Source organism: Ctenopharyngodon idella, chromosome 10, assembly GCF_019924925.1.
Source record: "Ctenopharyngodon idella isolate HZGC_01 chromosome 10, HZGC01, whole genome shotgun sequence".
Taxonomy (NCBI): Eukaryota; Metazoa; Chordata; class Actinopteri; order Cypriniformes; family Xenocyprididae; genus Ctenopharyngodon; species Ctenopharyngodon idella.
This window is the reverse complement of record NC_067229.1, coordinates 15,116,843-15,137,207: the sequence shown is the minus strand read 5'-3', so window position 1 is coordinate 15,137,207 and position 20,365 is coordinate 15,116,843. Positions and strand designations below refer to the sequence as shown.

Here is a 20,365-nt window from a genome sequence, read left to right as displayed (position 1 = left end):
GGAACACACTTTTGATACTCCGTAGAGAAGTGTGGAGGATACCAAAGTTAAAACAAACTGTTTTTGATGACAAACTGTTCCCCTGAACAGCAAAATCATCTAGATTGTTGGTCAAAAATAACCACAGATCGATTTATTGATCAGTATTATTTGGCCATTTTTAGTGCCTTATTTTAGTTACAAATTTCTTATCTTTTTTTCAGGATTCGGTACTGTTTTAAGATTCTGTTTAAGATCTAATTAGAGATTTTATAATGTATATACTGTATTAGCATTATGTCGACCATTGGGTAACCTGCTTTTTAGATATTGTAACTGGTATTGGCAATTGAACAACCTGTATTGTTTAACTACCAGTCAAAAAACAAAACAAAACAAAAAAAAACATGTAAAACCATGAACAAACCAGGTATGATGGTAATTTCAGATAACTGTTTTGGTCCATATTAATTCTTTCCCTGCCAGTGTTTTTTTTTTTTAAGTTGCCAGCCAGTGCCAGCATTTTTGATCATATTCACAAAACTTTCATGGGCCCCAGAATATGTTAAACATGCAATATATCAAAAGAAAGAACAGAGCTTCCGCTTTTAAACAACAACAACAAAAACATTTTATTCTAGCTTCATGCATTTTTCTAACAACACTTGAATGTGAGTATAAGTTTCATTAAAATTTCAGTAAAATTTTAAACATTTTGAACAAAAAGCTGAGAAAATCTTGTTTTTGTCAAATACTACATCTGGATCGGATTCAAAGTGATGATCAAAACATAGATGGAGTAGATTGAGTCCAGCAACAAAAGATTTACAGTCCTATATCTCATCCTGGGTCGACATTTCAGTCGGTAACGTTAGGCAGTTTTGATTTATATGCTGTTTATTGTTTGATGATTGCGTTATTTTACATGTAAAAGCAATGATTCTATAGCTTGTTTTTGCTTCTTCTTCGCCTGTGTTTTGATCCAGAGATTCTGTACTCTTTCAGAAAATGCATAATAGCGCCTGCTACCATATAACAGTGAAAACAAGTTTTGCTGGGAATTTCAGTAAATGGCGGGGAAGCGTGTCATAAATGGCGGAAAATTCAGTCAATGGCGGGGAAGCGTTGTGTCGTAAATGACATAAAATTCCGTCAATGGCGGGGAAGCATTGTGTCATAAATGGCGGAAAATTCCGTCAATGGTGGGGAAGCGTTGTGTCATAAATGGCGGAAAATTCCGTCAATGGCTGGAAAAGCATTAATAACAAAAATGCTGTGTGATCTGACAAAAATCAGCCAATCATTATGTTTAGAAACATAATTAATTTCGCTGTTTGTGATTTCAGCTGGTATAAAATTAACGCAGTTACCCATTTCTTTTACTATTTTTCACTTCCCTAAAAAGACCGCCCCAAAAAACAGGAAGCTTTCTTAGCACTAATACAACAAAATTAAGTGCAAAAAAAGACAGGAAGCATCGTTGGCACTAGTACAACACAATTGTTAGTGCTAATACAACAAAATTAAGCATAAACTTGCTAAACACTTTAGCACTATTCTTCATCAGAATACATAACCTGTACAAACTTAATTGTACAGTCAACATTCACAATAAAAACTTATTACGATCATTAGCAATTGTCTCCAAACAAGATTCCTTCATTGAAAATAAAAAAATAACGTACCTTTCTTGCAGCTGGGTCCTCCGTAGGCAGAGTGTGTGCAGTCACAAACATAGCCGCTGCTTTTCTCAATACATTTCCCCCTGTTGTGACACAAGCTGTTTTGGCTGCTGCAGTGGCCCGGGCACCCCGAACTGACCCCAGGGGTCATTTTAGCCCGTTCTTCAAGGTCAAGCGTCATGCCGTTAATATTTAATGACCTGATGCACCCTAGAAATCCTCTCTGCCGCGATGCCGTGCCTCCTGTGGATTACAGACAAAAGTTTTGTAATTTTAAGAAAACAATAATGCATATGCATATGCAAAATAAATACATTTAAAATGATTAAATGAAAGTAAATTAACATTCAGATAATTTGCATTTAAACCCTATTAACAACATCTGTGTTGAGGTACAGGGATATTATTCTCTTGCGCCCTGCTGGCACAGAGTTGTCACTCATGGCTGTGCCTACCAATAAACAGCTGGCTGTTGAGCTGAAGGTGGGTGTGGCCTTCAGATGGGGCCTCCAGGAAGCGCAAGGGCAGCTGGTCCACCTGCAGCGACGCTTCCTTCACGTTCCTCTCCGCTCGTACGTAATGCCACTGCTTGTCGTTCAGCGGCACGTGAGACTTTACCGTCAGAACCACAGGGCCATTGCCCACATCAAACGTGAAGGTCACGACAGAAGGCGCTGTTGGAATCGGTTTGGGGCGAGAAGAAAAAAACACAAATCACAATAATTTATTAGCTACTGATTGTTTTATATTCATATTATTCAACATGCGACATCACCCTGGAACAAGAAGCACAAATTGGGCAGACCTTTTAAATTTTCACGTTTACATTAATGTAATTACCTCTTTTACATGCAGGCAATGTATTCTCCAGACTCTTGGTGGGAAAAAATAGCCCTAATACTTATGGGAAAATATATAAAAAAAGAAGGCGGCAGGCAATATGATGAAGATGAACAGCCTCAGTGAACTGTGTACAGTAATTACACAGCTTATGGTTTCAGTTGCTGCAGAACACAGCGGCACAGTTCAGTAAAACTGGTCTTTTGAGTGGAATTGGCTACGTCCTCTCCACTTTGCTGCAAATACTAATAACATGGCATGAATATGAGCGAGTTTTGCCATTTTATCTCCACATTTGTGTTGCTAAAGCATTATCTAGATGGGTGAAACTCACGAAACCTGTCAGGGAACATCTTCAGGTCATATTTCATGTCCTCCTAGTGCTTAGCATGTTCTTAATATATTGATCTTTTGAGCATGTTTTGGATCTTTCTTATCTTCATTTGAAAAGTTAGTTTTATCATTTCTTTAAAGTCCAGCTATCAGTATAAAGGGACTCACCGCTGAGCTCCACTCTAATGAAGTCTTTTGTGCCCAGATTTTCCAGGAAGACTCCGGAGGGAGCAGTTGTTTTGAAATAGAGCGAGATGTCGACGCTGAGCTCGGCCTGAAGCGTAGGGAAGTGCAGGTAGGACGACTCCTGGTAGAAGGAGGCGGCGTTCCACAGAAACCCTGAGGTCAGAGGAGACGGATTATATAGTTTTCATCTAAATATTCTCTATGCAACTATACAGGACGTCAGTTATTTTAATTATGTTTGAACATTTTAAAAAGTAATTAAAAGGTGCAGTGTGTAAATTTTAGTGGCATCTAGTGCTGAGGTTGCAAACCGCAAACAACAGCGCTCACCCCTCCATTTCAAAGCAAAATAGAGAAGCTAAGGTGGCCGTCTGGCCGACACAAGACAAAGATGTCATTGTCTGAGACAGCAGAAAGGACGTAAGCCAGTCAAGCAATGAGGTTTCTTCTTACTAAAAAAGAACAGTCTCTGCTTCTAATAAACCAGACGACTACTACTACTTCTTCTTTGTGCGTATTCAACGTAGTGACGATGCAAGCTGCCTCTAAAAAACAGGAACGATTAAGAATAACAACAACATAGTGACTAAACACGCTCTGTAGAACAGTTTGTCCATTTAGGGCTGCTATAGAAACATGGCGACTTGACATGTAAGGGGACCCGCAGTGTAGAGGTCTGCGTTCCCGTGGCTCTCCCGCGGGAACCGACCAGATATTTTGCGCCGCGGGATTTAATTTCCGACTAAAACACGGTAGTGGTCGGTAACTCTGGTGTAATTTGAACGGGAGCGGGCGGTCATTCAATATCCCGTTCCCGACGTCCTTTCAGAACAGGCATATCTTCGCTTTACTCAATCTTATCGACCACCCGGTATACAGCCTGCACTCAGGACCGTTATGTACGCGCTGCACGCATGGACCAGCTCTTTCTGCGTCATGCATTGTATTTGCAGGGTCTGTGCGCGCAGCATGTGCATAACGGTCCTCAGGGCAGACTGTACTGGTGGTAAATATACGGCCCTCAGGCAGAACAGGCAGGTTGTCGATGACTGACAGAGCAGAATAAGGATGGCAGAGCAAAGTGTGGATGCGCTGTCCTTGAAGGACGTTCAACTTGGACTGGAAAATGGTCAGTTTACTGCTAAGAAACCCACGTCAGGCAAGTCTGATGTATGTGAGTCTTTTTCATGTGCCATAGACGCAGATGGAAAAAAAATACCCTTTGCGCAATGTGATAAATGCCTAAAAGTGTTCCCGTTCAGCAGTCACAAGACTGGAACCTCTGGTTTAAGGCAGCACTCATGCCTCATCACAAAGGGACAAACTAAACTGACATTTACAAAGTCTAGGCCGGTGCCAGAGCAGTTTAAAAAAGAGACCACAGAAAAATGTGTTGAATTTGTTTGCCAAGACATTCGGCCGTATGATACTGTGTCCGGAAATGGTTTTAATCAGCTGGCCCAACATTTGGTCGACACAGCAGCAAAAATTAGAAAGTTCGATGTCAGTGAGATACTTCCACATCCAACGACAGTATCAAGAAATATTGAAATGAGGGCTCAGAGTCTGCGTAGACTCTGTTGTTGATGAAATCACTGCAATAATACACAAATTCGGATGTGCAATTACAACAGACATATGGACAGAAACATATCGCAAAACGTCTTTTTTGTCGGCAACCATCCATTGCGTTAATGAGCAATCTCAGCTACATTCAAGAGTGCTTTTTGCTGTCCCTTTTGACCCAAGCACCTCAAAGACGGGTGAAAACATTCGAATGCACCTGCTGCAGAATCTCAGAATTTTTGGCATTGATGCGACAGAAATGGGCAGAAAGATAGTTTTTGTCACAGATCGTAGAGCCAACATGATCAATGCCTTACGAGGATACACGAGACTAAACAGTGCACATACTAAACGTGACTCTGTCCAGTGCGTTTGGTCCTGCCATGATGGAAATGTCTCCAGAGATCGCTGGGCTTCTAACTGATGTTAAAAAGTTGGTCACATATTTCAAACACTCAGGACAGCAGGGCAAGCTAAAAAGGTCACTGAAACAATCCGTAGAGACATGGTGGAACTCAAATTTTGACATGCTGAATTCTGTTTTGGAACAGTACGAAGACATTGCATCTGTGCTAACTGAGAGCAATAATCATCACAAGATTATATGCATCAACTCCAGCACGCTCAAGTTACTAGTATCATTCCTAAAACCCTTCAAAGAGGCAACTGATGACTTGGAAACCGATAACACAACTCCAAGTGCCTCACTAGTTCTTCCGTGGTCTGTTCGATTAATTGAGCACTGTACATCAGCCACAAAAGACCCTCTGCTCTCTGAAATCGCAACCGTCTGTGTGAAATGGCTGAAAGAACTACTGTCAACAGACAGCACTTCGCCACATTCGGTTCACATGCTTTATAGAATAGCAACCTTTCTGACACCAAATCTGCAAAGTTTGAAAATGTTGGATGAAAGAGGGCATCAGGAGGTGATACAGGGTGTCAAGGAGATGATCGAAGATACCCATGGTGAGGATGTTGAGCCAACACCTGCCAAAAGGCCTACTGTTCTCTCTAAATTTTCAGATTGGGAGGACAATGAAGAATCATGTGGATTGAAATCACTAGATGTTCAGATTCAGGAGTACAGGACCATAAAACTTGAACTATCAAGTCAACAAAAAGTTTTGCAGTGGTGGAATTCACATCAGTCCCAGTTCCCTGTCCTGAGCAACCTTGCAAGATATGTCCTCTGCATCCCGGCCACGAGTGCACCTTCCAAGAGAGAGCATTCAGCCTTTGCGGTCGGATTTTGGAGGAAAGACTTTCGGCATTGAAACTTGCATCAGTCAGTGACATTCTTTTCTTGCATGGATATTTAAAATAGTTGGGAAAAAGCTGATTTTGCCAAGTAAGTAAACGGTTTTCGTTCATTTCATTTATTGCCTACAATTTTGAGATGCAATTTAATTTATTATTAGTTATTGTTGAATTTATACATTTTCTTTTGTAGGAGAGACACTGAAATCGAGGTCGGGACATTCTTCTCAGGGATGTTAAATTGTTCGGTTAAAAAGTGATTTAATTTCACGATGGAAGCCTACATATTTTGCTTATAATGAATGATGTTGTATTTTTTATTTTTTTTTCTTTCTCTGACACTTTTCCTGTGTTGACAGCAAAATGTTAAATGAATTTTGTATTTTGACAATATGAATAAAAATAACAAATAGGCTTCAATTTTTGTACAACCTACATTTTTATTTATTTTTTCTCTGCAACATTTTTTTCCCTACTGAGTTGACAGCAAAATTTTGTATCTTGACAAGGCAAATAAAATAACAATTACAATTTTTGTGCAGACTACATTTTTATTTTCTCCGTTTCAGTAGTGGAAATTTAAATGTGAAATTCTGGAAACGAGATCTAAATTTAACGGGACGGTCGGGTCGGGAAGAAAATTATTCTAAGCAGACAGCGGGTGAACAAAGAATGTATATATATCGGGAACGGGTGGGTGCGGAATATAACCCCAGCGGGAGCGGGACTTAAAAAACAGTCCTGCGCAGACCTCTACCGCAGTGTATGTACATAGAAATGGCTAAGGTAATAAAAACATAATGGTTCATTATGTAAGGTCTTTATACACCACTGAAAACATAGTTATGTATATTATATTGCATGTCTTTCAATAGATCCTCCCAAATTTTATTGCTCCTTTAATATAATTAATTTATTAAAATAATTACTTTCAAAATTTGACATTTTCTTTTCCTAAAAAAAAAAAAAAAAAAATTGTATTTTTTCTTCAAACTTGTGAAACTTTTAGTGTGGTTACACCAAAACAGAATTAAACATATTCCTATCCATTGCTTTACAATTCAGTTGCACATCTGCAACTCTGTGTCATTTAAAATTTACATAGAGTGATAAAACAAGATATTTGTTATATGGTTAAAGCCTTACGTACTGTCCCCGTAGCAGTGGAGAGATCCGACTCTGTATATAGCTTCTGACCCGGTTCGGTTTGTGTCTCCTACCAAGATCTCTGTCACTGGTAAGTGCTCTTTGTAGGACAAAACTCCTGTGTCATTCTCCCTGTTCACAAGCAAACAATAGCTTTGTTTACATGGCTGCTCTCAGTATCTATGGTTATTGATATTGTAAACATGTGGTGAGAAGATATTCAACAGATTACAAACAAAATAACACAAATTCTAATAGGAAAACTACTAGTGTAGAAACAGACAAACAGTGTGGGCAAACGGAATGATGGGATTGAACTCAAGGCTTGTACCATGAGCTGCGGTCAGCATCACAGTTGCAGAAGTGGTTCATATCGATGCAGTTCTCATCTAGGCTGCAGGCGCATTGCTGCACCCCGGGGAGAAATCCACCCCAGTACGTCCTTCTCTCTCCCGCCCGGTCCAGCCACCAGGACAAGGGCGTCCCATCTGGAGCAAACAAAACAACATTTCTTCATTTTGACAATGATTGTGACATCCACCACCACTAGACAATGAAAAACACCTTAGGGATGTGCCAATATAGAAATTCAATACAGACAGTCATTAACTGTTTTTTTGTGTTGTGACTGATAAATAGTATTATAAAACACTATTATGAATTTATACAGTTGTGCATGTTATTATTTTAAGGAATAGTTTATCCCAAAATGTTTTATTATTTATTTACTAACCCTTACAATGAAATCAGGCATGAAAACATTACAATGTACAGCTAGAAAAAAGATGGCTAACAGTTTAGCAATTTGGAAACTAGGCTTAGGAAATAAAGTATTGTTGCTGAATAAAAAAAAAAATAAAAATAATATAATATTGTATAATATTCTACATTCGGCAGATTAGAAAAAAAACAAAAAAACAGCGATTGTGACTTTATATTTGAAAATGCAATTTCATTGTGACGTTTTATTAAAAGTACTTAATTTGCTAATAATAATTTATATATATATATATATATATATATATATATATATATATGCCCATGGTATTATATCAATTTATTTAAACATACATTAATATAAATAAATAAATAAATAAAACAAATAAATCTTTTCATTTTAAACAGGGGTTCATACATGAATTTGACAAATGCCAATAATAATAGTATGGCATATATAATGTTTATGCTTATGCTATAATATCAATTTAAAATGAGGTTTATATACAATAATTTAAGAATTTGACAAATGCCAATAACAATAATAATAATAATAATGTGACAAGCAGTATGAGGCCGAGAGCCGTGGGAACGGGGCGAGGCCGGTGGCGCAAGTGTTAATTTCATGTTAATTTCAATAATTTCCTAATACGTTATTAAAATCAGAAGTTGTGAATATTATTTAATGAACCTCAGCTAACATTAACTTACAATGAACAGTTAACAGATATTAATACATTTTGTAACAAATGTATTGCTCATTGTTATATACACTCAAAAAAACAAATTGTTGGATTTACTTAAAAAAGCAGTGTCAAGTGGTTCCATGCAACTATATTGAGTAATTTGTACAAATAACAATTTAGTTGTATGAACAAAAGAAATTCAAGTAAAGCTAACAAAATGTTTTTGAGTAAATACAATTTGAATTTGTCACTGTTACATAATATTTATGCACATATTTATGTGCAGTTTACTTAATAATGTTATGTTAAATTTATAAAAGTTTATTACGTAAGGTAAACACAATTAGAATTAATTGACCTTATTAAATTTTCTCTACAAAATGCATGTAAAAAAATAACTCACTGAACAAACTCAATTGAATTGAGAGCAGGAATTCCTTCCTAAACATGTGTATATGAGTGCTCACAGGAGTTTCTGTAAAAACATTACAGAAACTCCTCTAAATGTCCAACATAACTGAACATTAAACACTAAAATAAACTAACAACATCTTTCCCTTTACTGAAAAACATAAAATAACACTTTAATCCCTAAATTTAATCTCCTAATACAGTCCCTTGCAAAGCATCCTGGGAACTACGGATCGACTGCCCAGTTAATTATGTCAACATTAATTTGTGTGTTTAACTCAGCAATGTTAAGTTGACTGAACAAACACTTAAGTACAGCTGACATTACTCAGTTTTAGTAGAAACAACTCAGTTAAATTAAGTTCATGTAGTTACATGAGTTTTTAAGTAATGTGAACAAGGATGGTTTTAGTGAAACTGACAACAGTGAAAGTTCATTTATTTTTTTTGAGTGAACCGTATTGTAAAGTGTTACCTAATAAATAACTAAACAAACATACAAACAAACAAAACATTTTAATTTAAAAAGTGGTTTACACACTAATTTGGCAACCACAGTAAAACTCTAGCTGCCTGTAGGACGAGATTTGACATACTGTACTCTGTACTCTGAGGTTAACAGATCTGAAAGAAGACCAGTCAATGGAGATATTCCCACCAGATCCAGCGACCATTATTCCACACATTTAGTCTTTATACCTAATATCCCCCAGGGAAAATCAGGCCAATCGTTGTGACTTTGCTCTACAGCCACCAGAGCGCAAGAGCAGGGACCCAACTTCAGATCTCATTATGCAAATATCTCTGTGCCCGGCACAAACTGATGAACAATTTCAAGGACCGGCTAGTTTATAAATGTCGCCATTTCCCATCAATTAATATTGTAATTAGATTGGGGTCAGGACAGATTATAGATCTGAACAAACTCCACTTTGGGTAAATCATCCAATGAGCTGAGACGTTTAATCAAAGAAAAAGGGCTTGAAAGGATGAACTGATCGGATAGTGAACATTAGTGAGGGACTTCTTGAGATTAAGCAATGATCAGTTATATATTATTAGAGTTATTATTGTTAGGTAAAACAAAACTATGTTTGTTCACTGAAACAAAGCTGAAATACTATAATATAAAAATATTAGATGGAAAAACTCAAGTCAAAGCACACAAATTGCAGAAGTTGTTCAATACCCACCCCATGTGTTGAAGAGGCGGGACTTCCTGCAGAGATAAACAACTTCCTGTTGGCACTGTTCAGACCTGCCCACAAGAGTCCGCAGCTGTTCCAGAGACGCACTGTAATTGAACTTCATCACGTGGGGCTTTTGAAGGGATGACCCTTGAACTCTCACCATCTCTGTGCTGTTGTGATTCACTACCGTCCAAACCTTATCATCTGGAAAACACAGATAGATACACAGAAGACTTTTAGACATGAAAAGTGGTTTAAATTATCAATTCAATCCATCACTAGCTGAGAATACTATTTTTAGTCAGCATACTGTATATACTGCACAGTATTTGCAGTATACTGCACAATAGTAAGTAGCACCATTCAATTCCCAACAGTCCATTTTATCTGCACTGTCAAAGTCAATCCTTTACCAAACTGAACCTGCAGCACTTTATACCTCCTCGATTCATTCAATCACAAGAGTGAGCTGTAATCCAGATAATAACATACATAAACCTTAACGAGAAAGAGCACGACTTCAATTAGCTTTAAAAATAAAGCCGCGTAGCAAGTCTCTTCCAACCCAGAGTTAAGGACAATCTTCTCTACACCCCTGACGTCAGCTTTCATTTATCCAGCAAACACCTCTCAGCAGGGGGGTTGTGTTTACCAAGCCAGCAGGCACTTAAGTCTGCATGTGCCAAGCATACAGTAATTTACATTTCATGCGGCATTTCTAATTGAGGTTGGCCAAAGTCAATGGCACTTTATTCTAGTGGAACCCGAGCCAGTAAATGTGTGTGTAAGAGAGCAACGCTTTATCACAATTCTGCAGGAGATGAGTAATATTTCACAGAACAAGCAGCGTGTATAGCGGTCCAGCAAAATGGACCGAGCCACGGTTTCCCCTGGACAGACCCATGGTTCTGCACCCTGGGACCCAGACAGCCCTGGCAGACAGCTCAACATCCATCCTCGATTGGACAAGTTCAAGCTCTGATTAATGACTCTGCCTTCATGTGGATTCAAAGAGATTTTCCTTGGCCAAAACTGCCCTTCAACAATTCGATAGCTCTGTACCTTCAACACCCTCCACCCAAGAAAAAAAAAAAATCTGAATAATAATGACGGCAAACACTTTTCAGGAATTTTTGACATGGCGGCTGGAGATTAAATTCACTCTTGAGAGTTATTTGCTATTATTTATGTAGCCTACATTAATGTTAGCTTTGTTCAATATCGATCAATTGTAGTTTCATGTTCATTTGGTAAAATTTTACAACAACGTTCTATATGTTACCATTAGGTAATGCAATAGCAAACATGAAATAGCAATCAACAATCTTTTAACTTACATTAATAAATGCTTTAAATGTTTATTTCTACTTATATTATAGCTAATATATTTTTTTAACATTTCAAGTTATATTACAGTTTTATATGTGTGTATATATATATATATATATATATATATATATAGTTATAGAGTTCAAAAGTGTGGGGTCAGTAAGATTAAAAAAATAAGAAATGAAATGAATTTATTCAGACTTTTTATTATTCAGATTTATGTTGCAAAAGATTACTATCAAATTTTACACAAAAATATCAAGCAGCTCAATTGTTTTCAACATTAATAAATGATAATAATAATTTTTTCCCCCAAAATCAACATACTAGAATGATTTCTGGAGGATCATGTGACACTGAAGAATAATGATGCTGAAAATGCAGCTTTACATCACAGGAATAAATGACATTTTAAAATATATTAAATAGAAAAGAGTTATTGTAAATTGTAATAATATTTTACAATATTACAGTTTTTACTGTATTTTTGATCAAATAAATGCAGTATTGATGAGCATGAGACTTTTTTCAAAAACATTTTAAAAAATCTTACCGAACCCAATCAGTTTTGTACATTAACATTTTAAATTGTATGAATTAACATTAATGAATAATAATAGCACTTTTGTAAATTAAAGTTCACACCGACTGTAGATTAACAAATGCTGTAAAATTAGTGGTAACGGTTGCTTCATAGATTAACTAATATTAGCGAATTAAACTTTATAAATTGTAAAGTGTTACTAAATTTTCAGTGAGTTTAAAACAAAAAAAGCTCTAGAAAATATGAAATGGTCTTAGAAATAGAATGCCAAGCTAAAACTTAGCTGTGAATGTTGCTTTTTTTAACATATACAACTTGTGAAAATAAAACACTGCACATACACATGCATCTCTATTTTTATCCCACCCTTGCAGTATTCACATTAACACATGTTTTTTTTATCCCACAGAGGTCTCACCGGTTATGTTGCAGTAGACTACGGTGGATTTGAGCGGTCCACTTCCATCGGGATCGATTGAGAAATATCCTGAGGCACTTCCTGTGAGCCGGTGGGCCTCGCAGGAGGGTTCAAAGATGGCTTACCAGAAAACAGAAACCAAAACATCAAGTCAATTCATGTTGAGCATCATCAAAGAAGGAAAATGGTTTATTTAGCATTGTAGAGAATGCATGTTTGTTTGCATTTTTAAGCAGTATTACAAAATTCAAAAGAACTGAGCAAAAAAAAAAAAAACCTTTAATAACCTTTAAACTTATTCTTTACCAATTCCAAAATCTGAGAGAGTTGAAAGAGTTTGTAACTACTTTCTCAAAACAAACAAACAGTACAGAGAAGTTGTTGTTTTTGTTTGTTGTAATCGTTATCGTTCTTGTCGACTCACAGTTATGACAGGTGGCTCCCGTGTACCCAGTTCCCGAGCAGTCACAGAAGAATGTGTTCCAGGACTGAGAACATTCCCCATCATGCTCGCAATAGTTAGGAAGACATCTGCAAGACAAATAAGATTTCTGATCAAACTTTAAGAGTACTTACTGTACGGCACAGTGGAAAATACATAATCGAATTACACAAATCACACAAGTGACACACTGCGTCATACAGTACAATATCAAGCGATAATGCATTTTGTGCTCAGAGGGATTTAAGGACGTGGCATCAATCAATAACCACAAGTGACTATTAGGGAATAGATGAGCGAGGCTGAAAGCTCACGAAAGATGCATCAATTTTGCGACAGACTGAACGCGCACTCAAGGATGAGGACAGTGGACAAGTGATGAAAGTTTGAGAGTGTGATGAAGTTAAATCTGAAGCCAAGAACCAAACTTCCTCTTGCTGTCTCTGTTGGGATGAGTCTTATTGTCAAATAGGTACAAGCAATATATCGACTATTAGCGACTCTTGAAATGATCAACACGTTCTTATCATACATGTGACATTTTGCGTTTTAATTGCATAGATAAAGCTAGGGTTTTTATTGTTTGATCCCGTTCTCATCAGCAGGTAAAAAAAAAAAAAAAACTACATGCATGTGATGCATTATTCATAAAAATCACTTAATGGAGCACTAATGACAAACTAATAACTTCAGAAAGGAAACTTTGCTGAAATTGAATTTCCGACAATAATACACAAGCGATTTAATGCAAAGCATATGCTAAATACCTGGATGTAAAAATGCTAATTAAAACGGTAACACGACTGAACTCCCTTGTTAAAATATAATTCAACAAAACCATCTGCGTATGTATTTAGCTCTAAAATTACGATCTCTTCTGAAGCACCGCTTTGTCAGCGAAACAATAAAGACTATTGAATCTGAAAGGTGTGTTAATGTTCTAACAGTTTCTGTCACTAGAAGAAAATTGAATAATTGAATCCACTAAGCAAATGCTGTACAAAATATTAATACCTGCAGAGGTGAGGAAAAAGAACTTTAAAGAATCTTAAGACGCTTGATTGCTACTTTGATTAATTTAGAGTACAGAGAGGGAACAAAAGATCAAGATAATGAGAAGAAGAAGAAAACACAGCTGTCAGACTCCATTGTAGGAGAAATAACTCATATCCATGTAGCGTGTGATGAGGAAAGGGAGGAGAGAAATGACAACCGTCTCGCCTCATAGGCTGCAGGATTGCGGCCGTGTCTGAAACTCAGCAGAGGTCGATTCTAAACCAGCGTGAGCTGATCTCAGCACTAACGGATGAACAATGAAGGATGAAAGTTGAACTCCAAAATATGTTGGAATATTTTAGATTTAATTTTATCTATTGCCATTTTAAAAAGTGGGCATTCCATACCAGCCCGGAAAGTGGAATCTGAAAGTTGAGGGAGTCTTGACGTATCCCAATTGTAATGTTTCGTTTTCAAGTCTATCATTATTTTATATTTCTGCTGTAACTTCATTCCCGTTAACCTCCATTGAAATACTACATTAACTAATTGACAGGATTTTAGGAGTGCTGTATTACCTATAACAGTAGCCAAAAACTATGAAACAACTAAGGCATAACATTACAAAGACATGAAATCATTTTAAATAAACCAATGAATCGTGCACAATAAGTGTGATGAGGGAGGGAGTACAGGAATAACAACCGTCTCGCCGCACTGGCTGCAAGTTTGCGGACGTCTCTGAAACTCAGCAGAGGTCGATCTACATCGGTGCCGGCTGATCTCAGCGCTAACTGATGAGCAATGCAGGATGAAACCTGACTGTTAAACCCTGAAATACGTTTGAATACATCTTAATTGTGTCTTTCCGCAATGTTAAGCACAAGAGTACAAAGGCCAGTCTGAAAAAAAAAAAAAAAGAAAGGAGTGAAAAGGGGCCACGGACAGTAATCAAAAGATATCTAAAGTGCTGTGGTGCGAATCTTCATTCAACCATAGCGAGTGTGATTAAAGATTATACTCAACTCTCTCATTCTCATTTTATTCACTTATTTCTGCTATGCACCTCATACAGGGCAGGGCAATGTGGGTAGCATCACTACTCTGGATCACCAAGGACAGCTATATATTTTCACCCACAAACCAGTTCCTCCCCATTGGTGCTATTCAGGGAGGGGAGTTGTTGGCAGAAGCTGAGGTGTCTTGGCCCAGTGGCCGCTGTCCAAATCTCTATTGATCTGCCTTGACATATCAAACTGCAGTCAGCTGGCAAGGACAGGGTCTTCTGGCCTAGCCATTGGTTAGACAGAATCATAAAGAGACAATGAAAGTGATGAAAAAAAAACAAAAAAAAAAACAGGAGATGGCATGCTATAGAACGAGAAAGGAATATAGCTAGAGACGGGGAGAAGTGTCTGAAGTACAGCTAGGTTAGGTCTACACAAATGATTAAGGATGGTGATCAAAAGCCATCAGAGAGAAGCATACCTTTTTGAGACTTTCTATCTTATTCTAGAGGACAGCCAAAACCCACAACTGCCCTCACTTATCTTCATTTACTCTGGCTGATAAGCTTTACTGAAGCGAAAACAGGCGCATCTTCTACAGCCTTGGTACTCAACAAGCTTCATGTGGTTCTTAATGATGTTGCATCTCGAAGTCTCATTTGTCCCTCAAATGATTCTTTATGTGTTTGTCCTTGGCTTGGCTAGACAGTCATAATTCAACAGCATTCAGGATCATTGGATCAAGATGATGTTCCCCTACTCTGGCTGCTGTTTACCGACCAATCAAAGGTAACCAAACTATGACAATTTTACTCTGGGTGCTGCTTCCCAACCTTTCAGAATTAGTGACATCCATCACTTGGACGTAAGAGGAGATGGCAACCTGTATTACTGGAAAAGCATAACGGGCAATAAGGATCAATGTGGAAAAATTGCACACATGACTATCAGTTTTAAGGTGCTGTCACATTTACTGTTGTTTAGCGAATTTTCATGGCCGAAATCCAGTCATTTAAATAGGAATCCAGGCAGTCAGGAATCTGGTGTGAGGGAGAGAGATTACACCACACAGATTTCGGTCATGTTCAAGCTGGTTGCACAAATTCATAGTGATGACCAACAGAAAGATGCTTGGTGTCAAAGTTAGTGAGTGGTGCTTTATACAGCGCTAAACTATAGAATATTTACCTTTTTTGCCAGCAAAATTTTGGCAAAATGTGACCGCACCTTTACAACAGTAAGTTACTATTTGTGGAGACTGTAGAAATAAGTGGGAAGCGCCATGAATTCTACCTGTCCCAATTTTCCCATGACTTCTCTTATAGAACAACCATTTTTCCATAGCAAATTCTAAATATTACTTTAACCAAAATGACACCAAATGGCAAAAGTGTTGAAGATGCTGTCAGGCAGTCAATTTACAAACTGATGAGCTGTTTCAATACTACAGAAGTTTATTCAGTGTATTAAACAGGGGTCTAATGCTATTTCATGCATTCTGACTTATTTACACTGTTAAAGAGTTGGATTCTCTTGCTAAACATGGCCACAGTTTCAAAAAACGAGTCGGACGTATGACGGAGTATTTCTGTGCCAATACACTCCTTCAGAGTTCGTACAGGTTTCAGAAAGTTTTTTTTTTCTTTTTTTTTTTTCTTTTTTCTCGAGTATGGCCATGTATTACGCAATAAAGGGCGAAATTCCATGTATGGGCACTTCTCCGGGAAGAGTGTGCGCACACATCAACCAGAGTGAGAGCAAGAGCAAGCCCATCAACGTGCTTCGTTCGGGTTACGGAAATCGTCGGCAGAGCTGCACAGGACTTGCTCGAGAAAGATTTATCACTTTGTTTTTTAGACCACGAAATCAACAATGTCACCAAAGAAGTGTGTTTTTGGTTGTGAAGGAAAGATAACCTTGCTTCCCAAAGAACCCAGCGTTAAGTGGAGCTGAGAGATTTGTGCTCACACATTACATTGATGCGGTCTCAACATTTGTCTTGGAAATAACCATAGAAACCGCCTTAAATTAACTATCAAAATAAGGATAAAGTCGTGTCTGAAAGTTGCAATCAATTTTTTATTGGTTAAAATGAATGGAGAATATCTCGTGTTTTTCCGTGGCTGCTCGAGCCCTCTGGATCGGCGCTTATGGTTTTATAAACAAGGCCCAGTTTGATGCTGGATTTAGAGATTGTTTGAAACTGAAAGATAGAGTGCTCACAGCGATAATGATCCCGGTCATGAGTCAGAACCGCAGGTGGTAACTAAAACTGTAAAACTGTATCAAATGTCTGTTTTGTCGGCAGTCGGTGCACAAGTGCATATAATGTAAACAACATGAACGTATAATGAATCAAAAGTTATCCAGGGATAATGTGATGGTGTATTGTGTGTGTTTAAATACACGTTTAGCTGACCGTCGATAGCTTCGCTACGCAAAAGCGTACTCGTGACACTTTAGCTTTGCCCACGGCACGCCTCCAGGAGCTCAGCTGTTTTCGGAAAGACTCAGTACATCGTATCTGTCTTTTGTAAATCTGATAAAACTAAAGAGTCTTCGTAGATATGAAGGATGCTATACTACTCTATGGGTACTCGAGATTAACATGAGATTGGCCGAAACTGTGTGTGTTATGTACCCTTTAAGGCATTTTTTCCAATGACTTTCATTCAAACAGAACTATCTTCTGCCGTGTTACACCTTTTTGAGCTAACCTTGAAAGCTTGCCCTGCGGGAATGGCTCAGATGACATACCCCTTCTCGAGATGCTGTTGACTGATCAATCAGAATTCACCATCACTCTGACATGTACCTATTCTGGATGCTGTTCACCTACCCTTCAAAATTAACTACCACCCTGACATGCCCCTGCTCTGGATGCTTTCCAACCCGAATAGTCAGAAATAACCATCACTACAACATGGCCCTCTTCTGGATGCTGCTCACCTACCCATTAGAGTTTTCTAACACAATTTATTGAGTGTACTCCTCCAATGAATTTTGTTCAATAAGAGCTACCAATTTTTCTGCCTTTCAGAATCCCGCACCTTTTTTAAGATAAATTTAAAGGCTTAACCCTGCTGCAAGGGCTCTGATAACATGCCTCTAATCTGGATTCTGGTTCTTGAGCAACCAGAAATGCACTTATTCTGGGTGCTGCTTAACTACCCATCAAATTTAACACCCTAATGTACCCATTCTCTTGATGCTCTTCAAACCTTTAGCAATAACCATCACTACAACGTACCCCTACTCTGGTTACCTACAGTTACCTACTCATCAGAACGAACTGTAATTCTGACTGGCTCCTATTCTCGTTGCTGCTCATCAGCCCGTCAGAACTAACCATCATTCATGCCCCTACCATGGTTGCTGCTAACCAACCCATCCGAATTAACCATCATTCTGATGTGCCCCTACTTTGGATGCTGCTCACCAACCCATCAGAATCACTCTTATGTATAGCACTCTGAAAAGAAGTGTCAAAAAGTTGTCAGTAGATAGGACAACTAGGATTAGCTAGTTAGCCTAGGCTAAATTCTGAACAGTCCACACTAACTTTTCTGTCAAATTGTATAACAAAGTGTATAATCTCATAATTTAAAGGATTAGTTCACTTTGAAATGAAAATTAGCCCAAGCTTTACTCACTCTCAAGCCATCCTAGGTGTATTCTGATGAACATAATTGCAGAAATATTAATAAATATCCTGACGCATCCGAGCTTTATAATGGCAGTGATAGGGATCAGTGAGTATGAGCTTAATAGAGGCCTTCTAAAGCGAAGTGATGCGTTTGTGTAAAAAATATCCATATTTAAACATGTTATGAAGTAAAATATGTAGCTTCCGCAAGACCATCTTCCGTATTGAAGTTACGAAGAAAGTCTAAACTGGCGTCACATCAGTTACACTTTTTCCGTAAGTTGAATAGGGAAGGCGTAGGACGTAGCGTAAGCTTTATGAACTGCAAGAGTTTTACACTTTCTGCGTATATGTTGAATCCGGAAGGCGGCTTGTGAGGAGGCTAGATATTTTACGTCATAACTTGTTAAATATGGATATTTTTTTACACAAATGCATCGCTTCGATTCAGAAGGCCTTTATTAACCCCCCGGAGCCGTGTGGAGCACATATTTATGATGGATGGATGTGGATGGAAGCACTTTCTTCAGCTCATACTCATTGATCCCTATCACTGCCATTATGAAGCTTCGATGCGTCAGGATATTTATTAATATTTCTGCGATTATGTTCATCAGAAAAAAGAAAGTCATATACACCTAGCTTGAGGGTGAGTAAAGCTTGTGCTAATTTTCATTTCAAAGTGAACTAATCCTTTAAAAGACTTAAATTGAGGTCCCAAAGCAGCTAAGATTGAGTACAACTTCTCAACGAAATCATTAGCCAAAGGGAAGAAACCTTAAATGTAAATGTTTCACACCATATGTTTTAGTTCAACATCTGCTACCATGAAGGCCAAGGCGGTTTCTTGTGAACAATTAAACTTGTCACAACATAATTTTGGCCTATTTTGGATCTGAGATGATGGTTGGTCAAAAGAGCATTTCAAATTTTGTTTGACAAGGGCACATCAGACTGAGTGGGTCGTGGATGCATGCCTGGAACTGCCTTTTTCCCCTGGAACGTTCACAGCATGTTGGCAGAGCTGAAATCACAATTCATCCCCATGCCGGCCCTGCCAACAGTCATTTGCCCAGGTGCCAGGTCTGAGCATTTGCTCGGTGAAGAATGTGGCATACGTTGCCAGAAAGACCTGCAGAGACGAGACTGACAGGAGAGAATTTACGATCTCATCCTCCCTCCTTTTGCCTGGCTAGCGTTCCCTTTCAGTAATGCTCTTTCCTAAACCTCTCTCTCTCTCTCTCTCCCTCTCTCTCTTCTCCCCTGACTATCTTTCTCTTTGTCTAATGCTCTTTCCCTAACCTTACTAGCTAGATGGCGTTCTTTTTGACTTTCACGTTTCACTTTACCTAATGCTCTTACCCTAATCTAACTAAACTCATTTTTTCAAGTCTTTCTTTCTTTCTTTCTTTCTTTCTTTCTTTCTTTCTTCCATCCATCCACCTGTCTATCTTTCATTCTGTTATACTTTCAGTTATCCTTCCTTCGACCTCTTTTTTAACCCTTTAACCCTCTATTTCATCCCTCCATCCTTCAGTACATTATTCTTTCTTTCTTACATCCTTCGTTTTTTCATATTTTCATACTTCCTTCATCAATTTAACCATTATTTCCTTATTTCTTTCATCCTCCATCCTTCAGTACACTAGTCTTTCTTTCATTTTTTTCCGTTTTTCCGTTCATTATTTTTCATTTTATCGTTCATCCTTTCTTTCTCTTTTTTTCTTCTTTCTTTCTTTCTTTCTTTCTTTCTTTCTTTCTTTCTTTCTTTCTTCTATTTATCAGTTATTTTCTTCTTTCTTTCATCCCTCCATCATTCAGTACACTAGTCTTTCTTTTTTTCTTTCTTTCTTTCATCAATTTATGTTATTTTCTTATTTCTTTCATCATTCCTTTATTATTAATCCCTCCATCATTCAGTACACTAGTCTTTCTTTCATTCTCTTTCATTCTTTCGTTCCTTATTTCTTTCTTTCTTTCTTTCTTC

General features: G+C 37.8%; 1 protein-coding gene across 1 annotated transcript in view; it reads right to left on the bottom strand.

Moving 5' to 3' along the window:
• Window positions 1–20,365, bottom strand: part of cntnap5b (contactin associated protein family member 5b) — a 70,860-nt gene that overhangs the window by 9,769 nt on the left and 40,726 nt on the right. Inside the window, exons 11-18 of the mRNA XM_051909985.1 lie at window positions 12,712–12,818; window positions 12,288–12,407; window positions 10,000–10,200; window positions 7,324–7,480; window positions 6,997–7,124; window positions 3,003–3,173; window positions 2,117–2,335; window positions 1,665–1,904 (exon numbers count right to left, since the gene is read on the bottom strand). Coding sequence (XP_051765945.1) covers window positions 1,665–1,904; window positions 2,117–2,335; window positions 3,003–3,173; window positions 6,997–7,124; window positions 7,324–7,480; window positions 10,000–10,200; window positions 12,288–12,407; window positions 12,712–12,818 — 1,343 coding nt within the window. The remainder of the gene's footprint in view (window positions 1–1,664; window positions 1,905–2,116; window positions 2,336–3,002; window positions 3,174–6,996; window positions 7,125–7,323; window positions 7,481–9,999; window positions 10,201–12,287; window positions 12,408–12,711; window positions 12,819–20,365) is intronic.